Source organism: Porites lutea, chromosome 4 (genome assembly GCF_958299795.1).
Source record: "Porites lutea chromosome 4, jaPorLute2.1, whole genome shotgun sequence".
NCBI lineage: Eukaryota > Metazoa > Cnidaria > Anthozoa > Scleractinia > Poritidae > Porites > Porites lutea.
In genome coordinates this window covers 11,118,281-11,131,371 of record NC_133204.1, presented here as the reverse complement: position 1 = coordinate 11,131,371, position 13,091 = coordinate 11,118,281, and the positions used below count along the sequence as shown (strand labels likewise).

At 38.5% G+C, this 13,091-nt stretch overlaps 2 protein-coding genes across 2 annotated transcripts; one reads left to right on the top strand and one right to left on the bottom strand.

Moving 5' to 3' along the window:
- The first annotated feature begins 248 nt into the window (after positions 1-248).
- Positions 249-9,622, top strand: LOC140935855 (vesicle-associated membrane protein 7B-like). The gene is made up of 6 exons (XM_073385432.1): positions 249-463; positions 3,084-3,180; positions 4,542-4,643; positions 5,358-5,454; positions 6,320-6,387; positions 7,650-9,622. Exons 1-6 carry the CDS (start codon positions 315-317, stop codon positions 7,794-7,796), a joined length of 660 nt encoding a protein of 219 aa, XP_073241533.1. The 5' UTR covers positions 249-314; the 3' UTR covers positions 7,797-9,622.
- Positions 9,623-10,910: 1,288 nt separating this feature from the next.
- LOC140935854 (uncharacterized) lies at positions 10,911-12,762 on the bottom strand. Its single transcript, XM_073385431.1, has one exon. It carries the CDS (start codon positions 12,599-12,601, stop codon positions 11,414-11,416), a length of 1,188 nt encoding a protein of 395 aa, XP_073241532.1. The 5' UTR covers positions 12,602-12,762; the 3' UTR covers positions 10,911-11,413.
- Positions 12,763-13,091: the final 329 nt, after the last annotated feature.

The following is a 13,091-nucleotide window of genomic DNA, read 5'->3' as shown; positions in this document are numbered from 1 at the left end:
CAACTTTTTGCGCGCTTTGATTGATGTTGTGTTGTCTTTACTAAATCGATCATTCGCCTATTCTTCAGTGATTTCTTGACTTCTTTGATGTCTATCTTGCTTTATGGGGCCGGTCTGGGCCCGGCCGGTAGTCTGAAATATCACTCCGTAGCAGGGCGGCGCCCTGCACCGTAGGTTGTGGCTTGGGGACAAGTCACTTTTTGAAGACAGCTGTAATCGTCATATATGACGGAGCTGTCATAATTTGCGACCATTCAGCGTAAGCACGTTTTGTGCGATTTTCCTGGTTCGAAGAAACGAAGCAAACTTTTGCGATGTCAATAATTTACAGTTTGATAGCTCGTGGTACGACTGTGCTTGTGGATTACACGGAAACAACAGGCAACTTTCAGCAAATAACAGGTTCGATCTTGCAAAAAATCCCCCTGCACGATGACACGAAATGCACCTATGTTTCTGGAAGGTGAGTAGTCGACTCAGCTGTTTACTTATGCTTGTGTAATCTCACTTTGGAATAGGAGTGTAAATGAAATTAATTTCTTTTCCACTTAAAATAACTGAACATTCTAATGTTAAGAGAAGTTTTATTATACAGCTCTCAGCAGCAATTAATGTTTGTCATGACTCGACGATCGACGTCTTCGGCCTCTCTGCGCGCAGCGATGAGAGCGATGTCGCAATAAGCTTATATTTCATCCACTTCGCTAAAGTTATGATGTAGTTTCAGATGTACATAATGTACTCAATTTTGAAAGGAAAAGTCCCACAGTTTTTGTTTAAGAAGTGCTAATCTACGCGTGTGGTGAGGAATTCCTTACGTTTACGTTTACGTTTAATTAATCAATTCCTGGAAGAAAAAAAATACACAAGAACAGCCAAAGCCGGGGGCTTAAATGGCCTGAGGTCAGCAAAGAAAAAAAGACGTGAAGAATTTACAGGAATAGAAGAAGGCTTTAACTAAAATAATTACAATACAATTAGATCAAGAAAGAAAAGGTCAGTTAGAAAAATTTATAACTAAAATACAATACTTGGCAACTAATTTCAAATATTTAAACAACTAATAATTCCTATAAACCTATTAATATTCCTAATAATTCCTATAAACCACACAAACAACTAATAGTTCCTATAAACCACACAAACAACTACAAACAAATACACCTAGCAGGCCCGTAACCAGGATTTTATATGGGGGGGTGCTAACGAGACCAAAGTGGACCAAACTACCGAAATGTATATTTTATTGTCTGATCCGTTTATTTAGGAAAGTAGCAATACATGAGAAATTGTAATGGCAAAGTACACGGTAGGAACTGAATATTACATTTGTCAAATACAACTGTTTGAATAAAGTTATAAAGGAGTAATTTTAACGCTGTCGAATGATACATCAAAATACTGCGGAACTAATCCCTCAGAATAATCCCGAGCTCCAGCCTCCGTGGGTGTTTGGTGGCAAACAGATTTATCACCTCATCCAAAACAATTTTAACTTGATAATGTAAGTGCATTAGTGCAAGGGATGACAGCCTTTCCTGGCCCATGCATGCCCTGTTATATGTATGCAGCCGCCTTAAAGAACTCGCACTTCTTTCACATTCACAGCTCATTGCAGGGATAGATACGCCACCAAATTGCCTTGACCGAGATTGTGTGGGAAGACGCCGTACAGGGACTAGGCATGGCAATGTCTACCGTAGCATCAGAGAAAAACAGGGAATTGTTGTTTATCGACAACATGTTTTACAAACAGTGACATCTCTGTGTGTTGTTTCACTAGTATTTCGAGGGCATGACCTCCTGAAAATCACAAATAGTAATCGCCAGCAAGAAGCCAGATTTTTGCTATGGAAAAAAACTTGATTATTTGAGAGAGTGGCGGAAATGGAGCCTAGGTCTAGGTCAACACCTAAAAGGCGCTTGGCCTAACGTGCGTACGGAGTCAAAGGTAGCCTGGAAATAAAAAAAGCAACCATAAGCGAGTTTAGCACCTTCCTTAAAATAAACAAATCTAGGAAACAATTTCTTTTACGGTTAACTCTTTTTTACCCTATTTACGGCTAACAGTTAAAATTTTTCAATTTTTACGGCTATCGACTAAATTTTTGGCCGCTTTACGCCTATCCCTCTTCTAGACCCTCTTTGGAAAGAGATCATCATCGCACTCCTTAAGAGCTTTGGCTGGTGTATTTGGCCTGTGCAAAAGTGTGCGCACGTTAATTTCATCTTTCATATAGATACGCTGGGACATCTGTGCGCTCATTGAAATGTTCTGAATGGCTCGGGCTACTAGAGTGCAGCTGGTTTTATTTTCCCAGTGAATACACTACTGCTTTTTCCATTCTTTGATTTTGTTTAAATATCACTGTTAAGTTTGAAACTTCAGTTTAACCGACTGCACTCCTTAAACTGGATATTGAGTATCAAAATGCAGACCTTTGAGGCCTGTGGGGGGGTGCGAATGCACCCCGTGCACCCCCCCTGGTTACGGACCTGCCTAGTATAGTCCCATAAGGTGTACAGATTATGCGTAGGCTAATTAACTACTCAGAAAAATACAGTCTCAAGTTTTTTTTAAAGTTACTTACTGTGAGATTATTGCGCACAGTTAACGGAATATCATTCCAAATAATAGGAGCTTGCCAAGTGATAGCAAATTGGTACTTATGACAGGTTTTATGCAGATTAAAACGTGAACGAGTCATATAATTGTGATATTCAGAATTAAAATGAAGGATCGAGGAAACAGGAGTAGGTAAAAGGCTATTAAAATGTGAGAATACAAAACAAGCAACATGGAATTTATAGATAGAGTAGAGTGAAAGAATATTATGCTTAGAAAAAAGGGGCTTAGAGGATGTGCGTGGAGGAGAAAAAGTAATTTAGAAGAGAGACGTCATTGAACTGCTTTTGTAAACTTAAAAATGATTAAAGATTTGTAAAAAAATAATTCCAATTAAACTTAATTCTGTACAAAACACAAGCTTAAATAACCTTAAGAATTACCTGTTTAGAGCAAAAAGATTTGAAAATTCGAATCTCAATAATTTTTTGTCGTTTACGTTTTCATTGCTTTCCAGTTACCACTTTCACGTGATAGTAAATGATGGAATAATTTTTCTGTGTATGGCTGATGAGGATTTTGGGAAGAGGCAACCATATGCTTTCCTAGAAGAGGTAAGGTTAAATGGAGAAGGTTTACAAGAAATTACAGAAAAAATAGGTGCTGATTTCATGGTGAATCCCCTTTGTATGTATTTTTTTTTCAAATTTTTGGATCAAATTCATCATTAACATTTTTAGTAAAGTGGTAGCAATTTCCTTATCAGTACAATAATATCTGTTTCCAAATTCATCTAGACTCAGAATAAATTCACTTTGACTTGGAAGTTTAACAGTGACTAACCTGTATATTATTAAAGGTCTTATGCACCTGTTGATGTTATGGTGTAGGGTTAGGGGGGACTGGGCATTCTTGTAATGACTGGGTATTACTAGCTAGGTGTCCAAGGCATGTCAAAAAGGGCTGGCACTGAGCAGTGTCACCTGACTGTATCGCAGGCTCAAGTGTACAATTCATTGAGGTGACATGTTTTTTTTAAAGTTATCTACTGACCAGTTGCTGGTTTTAATTGACGACTGGCTCAGGTCCATAATGAAAAGGCAATATCATAAAAACTTATCAACCTCGTCTGCTATTGCTTGGTCAATACATCAAGGCCTCAGTCTGAGAGTTCCCAGTATTGACCTCACTCTTGGTTAATAAGACAGTAGCACGTCACAAGAGATCTTCTGCAAGTAGCTTGTGTAGCAGGCATCGAGAGGGGTAGGGGAAGGAGAGGAAGGAAACAAGAGAAGAGAAGGTAGATCTCCCTTGTCTTTTCCCTTTCACATTTTTCTCCCTCTCCCCCTCCTCCTTCCCTTTTTGCACTTGCCACGCAAGCTACTGGAATACAGAGGAGACAATTCCAGTCATAGTCATCAGTTGGGATCTCGAAGCCAACACAATACTGTTGGTGCCACGACTTGCAGTAAGTTGTCCCACTCAATCCAAGGGTAGATCAAAATGGCCGGCTGAGACTAGGTTCCACGCTCTTGAGAGATCTTTACAAACTTCCCCACCCTCGGTCTCCTGTGTCACGTCAAATCTTTAGTTATTCCCCACCCACATGGGAGGAAATACAGTCAGATCCTCCAGGGATGCCCGGCCCCCCTGGCCAGAGGCTTAACATTGCCTGGTGCATTACAATGGAATTAAATTATGCAGGCTAGAAATAAAACCTCTGGAGTAAGACACATTCAATAGGGTATCATTATACGTTTCTGGGAAACTGCCCACCTACCCCTCCTTAAGTCAACATTTTGCCCTAAGTGAGAAATAAGTGTTAATGTCGGCGTAAGGAAGGGGTAGGTGGGCAGTTTCCCAGAAATGTATAATGATCCCTGAACAGAGTGAAAACTGTAGATGTGAATTTAAAATATTTCGTCTCAGCATATACACCCTATTGCTTAGCATTATTGTCTTAATTTTCATGCAGATCAAAAGGCGTTTTGAAAACAGCTCTTTAAAACAAAGAGCAAGAACAGCTCATGCTTATGAGTTCAAAAGAGATTTTGGACAAGTACTGGCCAGTCAGATGGTGAGTTAGGCAATGGATAAAAAAGCAGACTTCCTTGATCTTTATTTCTAATTGCCATTTTCTTTCTTTTTATAATAAACTGTTACCTGTTAAAAAAACCCTTGGGACTTTTGGTAATATATATAGACTGCAGTTTGTGGGAGTTGCTAGTCCATTATAGTATAGTGAAAAAGTTGAAATATTTGGACCATCACTGGACGAACATTTGTGGCAGCAAGATTTGGGCTGCAGAGCTAGCTGGTCTTAAGAAATAAGCAAGAAAGAATTTTGGCTGATGCACAGAGTCTGCATGACCAAAAAGACAAAGGCAATATTTGTTCTGTATTGTCCTAAATGTGCAAAGTTACTAGTTATCAAGAGTCTAAATTATAAAATGTGTTATTAAGACCAAAGAACATTTTGGCAGGTCTGTAATAGCAAGAGTTTGTTGAAGGATTTGTTTGAAAGATTTGGTTACTGTCCATATTAGTGGGCTGCCTGTCATATTGAGGTGTGCATTAGGTAAGAGTTGTTCACTCTCATCAGTGAAGACATTCAAGGTGAAGGGTAGTGATTTGGCAGTGACAGGGATCGAGTTTGATAATGGAAAGTTGACATGACACTAGAGCTCTAGGGGTTGGTTGGTATCGCTGTCTTAATCCTATAAACATTCCTTCACATTACATTATGACCATCTCATATTTGAAATTTTGTTATTGTCTGTTATCTCCCCAGGCTCTCTTTTCTGATACAGGGTATGACGACACAGATCAAATTGCCAAAGTTAGACGGGAAGTGAATGAGGTGAAAGGGGTCATGACGCAAAATATAGGTAATGGATTCAGATTGCAACTCTTAAGTACACAGTCTTGGTACGAAATTATTAATAGTGCAGGTCAGATAAAAAAGAATCAATATAGTAAAGGACTATAAAAAAGTTACTGTAACTGCAAGTTTATTACCGGTAATTATTAATCACTGTGTTAAATAACTGAATACGCCCCACTTTTTAGAGACAAAGACAACCTGCATGTGAATTATTGTTTTGCAATAGACAGATTACTGTTATATTTTAATTTTCTTTTCTTTATTCGTTAAAATGAATTTGTGAGCGAGTACAAAGAAGAATAATTGGTAACTAAAGATGGTCTGTGTTTGTTTTCGTTTTTGTTTCAATTTGTTGTGATTACATTTCATGCACTTTGTGTTATTTAAAGGCCACTTTGTCATTTTTGTTTTAGTTTTACCGTTAATCATTCTGTTAAATTCATTTTGAATGACTTCCCCTTCCTGGTTTACCTACTTGACAGTCTGAAACAAGTAATACAAAATAACATAGCAGGATTAAAAACCCCAACTGGTACAGTGTAGGAGGCAACCAGTTGACTATTTACAAGCGGAAACAGGGATCTGTTGTCAGGATAACTAAGAAACATGTTGAGCTTGCTGTCACAGTGGGACTCGAACCTGGGACCCCTAGCATTGCTAGTGTCTCCTTCATCATGTACTTGTCTGATCCAACACGGGTGTTTTATTTCAAACAGTAAACTAAATAAAACTTGACATAAGCAGACTAGTTAGTTTATTACGGCATTGAAGTTTATAAAGATAATGATAACAATCAATAAATTTTGTTATAGTTATTACAGGTACATGTAATATTCCTTGATCGCCTTGGTCATTCTGTTTTTATGTAGAAAAAGTACTTGAAAGAGGTGAAAGAATAGATGTCCTTGTTGGAAAAACAGAAGAGTTGAATGACAGTGTAAGTTTGATGATGATAGATATGAACAATAGAAAACTTTTTGCTGTATTTGCCTAGCCTGATATAAACACACTTAGGGTTGGAAGAATTCTAGAAAGTTATGCACACTTTCTCCTTTGTCTTGGGTTTGCATAACACTAGTGCTGTCTCAAATTTTCTCACCCTCTTTTGTGTATATCAGGCTGTGCAAACATAGAAAATAAAGTTTTCTATTGCTTTTTGTTTTTCTCAATTAGGTGCTTAATCCTCATGTTTTCATTCTTTTTTTTTTACTAGGTGGAAAGCCGCCACTACCACCTTCCCTTTTTTTGACTTGTAGCATAAATTATCTTTAGATTATTCTTTCTTTCTGGTAAAATGTTCAAGCTTGTTATTTTAGAATACAACTTGTTTATTTTAATCAGTATGCTTCTTTTTCTGCTTGTCTGTAGCATTGAGGTGTTAAACATCTCAACAGACATCTACAACTAGGATTTTCTAAGTCAGAGTAGTGTGAAAAAGTGCTTGGGAAGACAAGTATAAATTGTTACGGTTGTTGACCAAAAAGTTATTTTAAAGGAAGAGAGGGAGAATTTTTTGAGTTTTCATGACCAATCTGTGTGCATCAGCTGAAAAATATCTATATTTTCAACTAGAAATGTGGTCTTTATGAACACAATTCGAAAGGAATAAGTTTAGATTTAAATTTTGTTTTAATCAGTGCATAAAAATGTGGCTCATTTTCACTTTGCAGTCATTTGAGTGAAAAAGGGTCAAAAGGCAGGTTTTGTTGTGCTCGAGAAGGTTGAAAATCACACTAACCAAGGAAAAGGAAAGGAGAGAAAGAAAAAGCAAGCAGAAAGAAAGTAGGAGAAGAGAATTAAAAAGCAATAGTTACGCCTTTAGCTTTTATAGTGGCTACTTTGGAGACCGTTTTTGGCTGAAAAATAAAAAACCTGTTTGAGAGAAGAGTTCCATTTTGCAGTAACGTTTTCCAAAATCCGGTCAGGTATAAATAAACAGGCATAGGTTTCCATTTTTCATACCTTTTCTCTCTTGCATGGCTTTTAGCATTTACAAAGTCATTTGTGTCGCATAGTTAGTTTGTTTATGCCTCCTAGGGTGTATAAAACAAACCAACTATGGGACTGACAAGCCACACGAACGACTTCATTAACGCTAAAAGCCATGCCAGAGAGAAACCTCTGCTTGCAGGGTACATTTTTCACAAATTTTACTGTCTAGCTAAATAATTATTTCATTTTTTTTCTTGCTGTTTTTAGGCTCAGTCATTCCACAGACAATCCACAAGGCTGCGGAAACGTATGTGGTGGCAGAACCAGAAGATGTGCCTGCTGCTGATATTTGTGTTGCTAGTTATAATTGGGGTTATTGTCTTGATTGCACTTGGTGTTGAAGGCAAATTATAATGTACACTTGTATAGTTAGTGAGATTTTCTCTTGGAGGCAAGACAAACTTCATCTTCCTGCCATTAATTTTCCGTGTGTCAAGGATAATGCAACCTTGTGTTGCTGGCAACTTATACATTTATTTTGAATGCACCTGTATTTCTTGGAAAACGCCAACACTTCTTTTTTCTGTATAAATTGAAAGGAACTTAGTAGGCTTGCCTCCTGGACAAAGATCTCTTTGATAAGTAATGGCAAATTAGGAATTATATTTTGTGTTTATTAATTTTAGTTTACTCTGTATTTCAGTGGCAGTGTGCATTGTTTATATTTTAGACAGTGCTTGAGAAGTGATTGACTACTTGTGAGAGAAGGCCATTTCCGACTAGCCAAGCCTCTGTTTCAAAGCGAGGCTAACTGCCAAGCCATCAATCTAAAAACGATTTGTAGTCTCATGTAAATAAAACTCATTTTCATAAAAAACCTTTCCATTTAGCCTTGTTTTGAAAAGTGAGAATTTTCATAACTCGGAATTGGCCTATTTATAGCAGAAGCTCATGTTTTCCCCCTCTGATTCGCGTTTTGTGGGCTGATTTATTTTTTCAGAAAAGTGTCAAGGGTTTGTTGCACAACTTTTAAAAAAATAAGAGCAATAATATTATGATAATGCAAAGAATTTCAGGTGTAATAGTCTAGTTTATAGCTTGACTTTAATTTCCAATCAAAAATATGCAGTCAGTACAGTTGGTGCTGAAAATTTGACTGAAATGACTTCTGAAAACTTGTCAAAAGTGATTTGTAACCACTTAGAGTGATTATTACCTATGTATTTGTGCAATATGATTGCGGCACAGAAAGCTATAGTTACAGTTGTAAACCTTTAATCCTTAAAATCAAACGCGGACAGTCTTAACATTATTCGCATGTTTACGCAAAGCACAAGGGCGAGATGAGACAGCCCAACTCAACACACATTACTCTAGTGTGGAACATTCGGGAACTTATGACATTTTTGTTCCCTTCTTGCTTCACATATTTAATATGTAATCACTGACATTATAGGAAGAAATTGGACCGGCAGTCGCCAATAGAGCGGTAGAAGTTCTAAGACCACAGTACTCAATTTGGAGAATTTTAGGAGATTTATTTATCTCTGCCTGAGCGCCACCTATGTAAGATCTGATAGGTCAGGTCCAAGCAAGAAAACCAAAAAAATAAGCTTTATAGCAGTGCCTAAGTAAACGTAGATGGAGAATAATCTCACTTAGGTAGAAAAGTGTATTTTGACGTAACATTATTGTCAAGGAGAAGTGGAACAATCAACATTTATTCCATGAGTGCATGTTGGATATGAGATGGTAGATAGCCAATGGTGCGTAGCACCAAGTTGGCTATAATCATCTCTTATCCATCAAGTGTGAGTGGAATATTTGTTTTATTAAAAACGCTCACAAAATATCGAGAATTCTTTCCGACTTTATTTGTAAAAACAACCAGTTCAGCTTGTTTTCAATTTTGAGCAGATGCATACAGTTACCATATTTGGAGAACATGTTATAATGTCTCATATACCATGATGGCTCAGCCAATCAGAGCTCTAGAATTGCATTATCCAATGATCAGTTTTTAATAATAGAATATAGAGAATTTCACTGATAATAATTATTGGAACCAACAATAGTGTGCAGTTTATTCATCTTTGTCTACTAGTCTAGATATTAGCATAGTATATATATGACTTAATACTTAGCATTGATAAATAATGTCTGTAAAAGGTAAAATAAACTAGCATAGTTGTATTTTATGATGTTTGCCATTAAATATGACGTTTTCAGAAGTGCCCATTGATGCTGTTATTATAAAAGGGCTTCATCATGCTATTTGCTGTCTTTTTGAAAAGCTAAAAATTTTCCCGTATCAATTGAATTCCAAAAATTGTTAATGTTCCAGTTTTCTTATTTAAGGCTATATATTTAGCACGGGGGGGGGGGGGGGGGGGAGGACTCCGCATATGAAAGGAGTGGGGATGCTCGTCGTCTCCCTTAAGGGCGTAAATTTCGGATTTTGGTCTCACTTAGGGTGTTCTGGGAAAAACACCATTAAATTTAGCCGTAAAGGTCTCTTGTAGGGTTGCACTCCAAGAAATATTAAACAATTATATATTTTCAATTCGTTTTATTTACTCGATTCATGTGATCAAAGTTTAGAATGATCTCTTTTAGGGTCAAAAAAAAAAAGAGTGGGCCACGCCCTTGGTCTCCTTTAGGGGTTTAATTCAAAATTTCCGACGAGCATCCCGATCCCTTTCATATGCGGAGTCCCCCCGGGATATTTAGGCGTTGCAAGGAATAGAAGGACATGGATTAAAACTTGAAAAAATTGGGCCAACTTTTTCAAGTTTCAATGCTATGCCCGCAGAAATCACAAAAACTATCATGGTTGGTGCTCCTGATGAAATTTGCTTGATAACTTCTACATAACTCTACAGGAGCTTTTTGTGTATGGGTAAAGCTAGCAAGTAGTGGCTTCAGCACAGAATTGACCAAAAACTGCAATATCACCATGACAAAGCCCCTTTAAAAGCCTCCCTAGCACCACTTTTTCCCACAAAAAGTTTGCAAAAGAATTGTTTTCAACTTCTCCCGGGTATGCGATGCTGATGAGCCCCAATAAGGGCGAAACAGCTGTCCATGGCTGCCACTGCCGTTGTGAACCACTGCCGGGGTGATATGGTTGTGCGCGTGCGTAAGTTACCGGCCACACCGAGGGAGTTGGTACGTGTGCTTCAGTACTTAATTTGGTATTAGTACGGTCATCCCTAGAGAAATTGGAAACAATTCTTATGGAAAATTGTGGGGAGCGGGGGAGGGATAAACAAGGTGTGTAACGGGAGAAAGTGAGAATGGCTAATCCCAACCCTATTTTCCCACCCTACCCTACCCCATGCCCGTTAAAAATGATTGCTTTGGGTTTTTTAGGTATACATTACCTTGTATTTGTCATCTTTCTAAGTATGTATTCTTGAACGAGACTGAATTTAACCGAGGCCTCTGTTACCCGTCTGATGGACCAGGGTAACGCGGCCTCTGGGAAGGGGATTGAATTAAACAACTGAAATAGGCTTGTATAGCCCAGCGGTTAAGCAACAGACGCAAAGTTTTACATGATGCGTAATAATTTTGGTCTACGTTGTTCGATAAGCTAAAGGGAGAGGGGAAATACACAGCTGAAATACAGTAAATCCTCTATTAAGCCCCCCTTCTCTAATAAGCTCCCTCGACTCCCTCCTTTTCATGGAAAGAAAGTAATTAAGCCCTATTCTCTTTTGAACCCTCCCCCCTTTGTTGTTAAATGATAGACGGTATGATATATTCCAGTGCAGGAAGGTCGGATTTGTTTTGGATATTCGGCTGCATTACCTCCACCTGCATGTGCCTGAGCTTTCCCTCTTTGCGTTCTACGTTCAGTTGTGGAGAATTGATACCATAATAATCGCTAAATTAGATAAACTCCCTCTCTATTAAGCCCTCATCCTCCCTCGAACGTGCTTGAAATGAATAACCACCCCCCCCCCCCCACCAGGGGGCTTCATAGAGGATTTACGGTACACCCATGGAATGCACCAGGCAACCTCCAGTTAGTGATACTTTAGAATATTTTTCAGCCCGTTTAGAGTGTACAGAATACTTTCCAGTGTATCTGGAAGTCCTCGTCTTTCTATAGCTCTTATTTTTGAGTCTTTAAATTTCTCATGGTCTTTTGAACTTTCCTTTGGATCAATATATGACTGCTTCGACACATCTTTTTTACCGGGGCTGTTATTTGTACTTTGTAGCCCTCCATTTTCTATTTTCTTCTCCCTCAGTCGGTAACTTGGGTCACTCAATTTCGACTTCCGGTTTTGTCGGTTTCCGTTTTCGAGTTTCGTGCTCCCTTGAGATGAGGGTCCTAAATGTTTTAAAGGTTGTGCGGTGAGACCTTTCAATTCTGTCTTTCCTGTTCCCTTGGCAACAACGTCTGTCACGGCCCCCTTTCTGTTGATATTCGTTTGATCTTTAGTAACTTTGACAAGCGTTCGTACCCTGGTAATAAAACTTGCCGCATCATTCAAGACTGTCTTTGCTTCATCCACCACCTTCCTGGCATGAGTGATAACTCCTTTCATAGCATTGCTGATATGGGGATTTTTAAGGTCTATGTTTTTCATTCCCGCTATCGGGAGGAGAAGTTTTGAGATGTTGACGACATCCCCACTGTTTTCTTGCGGGTGTGACTTTACCCCTGTAGTTTTCCTCTTTAAAAATTTCCCCGCGATTTCGGAAAGTAAAAGACCGGAGCCTGCGGTTTCTCTATCTGCTCTTGCTTGTCTTTTTACGGATCTACCGCTACTAGAAATGTCTCCGTCGAGTTGATGCTTTTTCTGTCCTGATATCTGGTGCTTTTCAAGTTTCCTCTTGGCAAAATCAGTTCTCTTTGACCCCACCGTAACATCTTCAGGCACCTTAAAACTCGTTTTGTAGCCCGGCCATTGTCCCTTCATGCTAAACTTAGGATGTTTAACATTAACAGTAGCCAAAATAGGACTGTTCATTGCCAGTATCATCTCCGCGTTGTCATTATCTACCAGCCAGTCTTTTGTAGAAGTCGCCTTAACTTTAGATTCAGGCAATTCATAATGGAGATTTGTTCCCATTTGGCTAGCCTCGACGTGAACTTCGTACGACTTCGATCCTCCGCGAAAACCGTTCTTCTGAGCGTCGGTTTCAAGTAGTAGGTTCAACAAACAAACGGCAATAAAGCAAGTGGCCATGAGTTTGGCGTCCATTTTCTGTCCGTGTTCCCGCTGTATACCCTTAAAAATGATCACCTCTGATGGGATCGTACAGTTCTTACGTGTCAACAATAAAATGTATCATATTTCCCAAGTTTGGATTGGCGAAATTGAAAATTCTCATCGTTCGCTCGCATATTGGTTTTTTAACGGAAAGAAACAGTGAACCATGAAGTACAACAAAAAAAGAAAAAGAAGCCCGAGTTCTCATGCATACTTAATAGTGTAACACATGTGGTCTATTACGATTATGAGAAGTTGTCCATCAGTGACGGCAGGTAAAAGAGACACCCGTTTTCGTTGTTGCGAGAGTTGTGTGCCATTTTTTCTTTCCAGAAGATCTTCATTTCTGAATAGAGTATAAAAACACATTTTTCCTTAAATATAACATAAACAAAGAGTAAATCACTCCCTTATGTATAAAAACTAAGCCCTTCGTGGCCGTTATTGATAGTGGCAATCAAGACCTGCTAATAGGCGTGGC

What these genes read in the sequence shown, in the direction of transcription:
- LOC140935855 (XM_073385432.1), top strand. Translation starts at nt 315, where the DNA reads ATGTCAATAATTTACAGTTTGATAGCTCGTGGTACGACTGTGCTTGTG. An exon ending in TGCACCTATGTTTCTGGAAG is followed by an intron (nt 464 to 3,083) that starts GTGAGTAGTCGA and finishes ATTGCTTTCCAG; the next exon opens with TTACCACTTTCACGTGATAG. An exon ending in AAGTACTGGCCAGTCAGATG is followed by an intron (nt 4,644 to 5,357) that starts GTGAGTTAGGCA and finishes TTATCTCCCCAG; the next exon opens with GCTCTCTTTTCTGATACAGG.
- LOC140935854 (XM_073385431.1), bottom strand. Translation starts at nt 12,601, where the DNA reads ATGGACGCCAAACTCATGGCCACTTGCTTTATTGCCGTTTGTTTGTTG.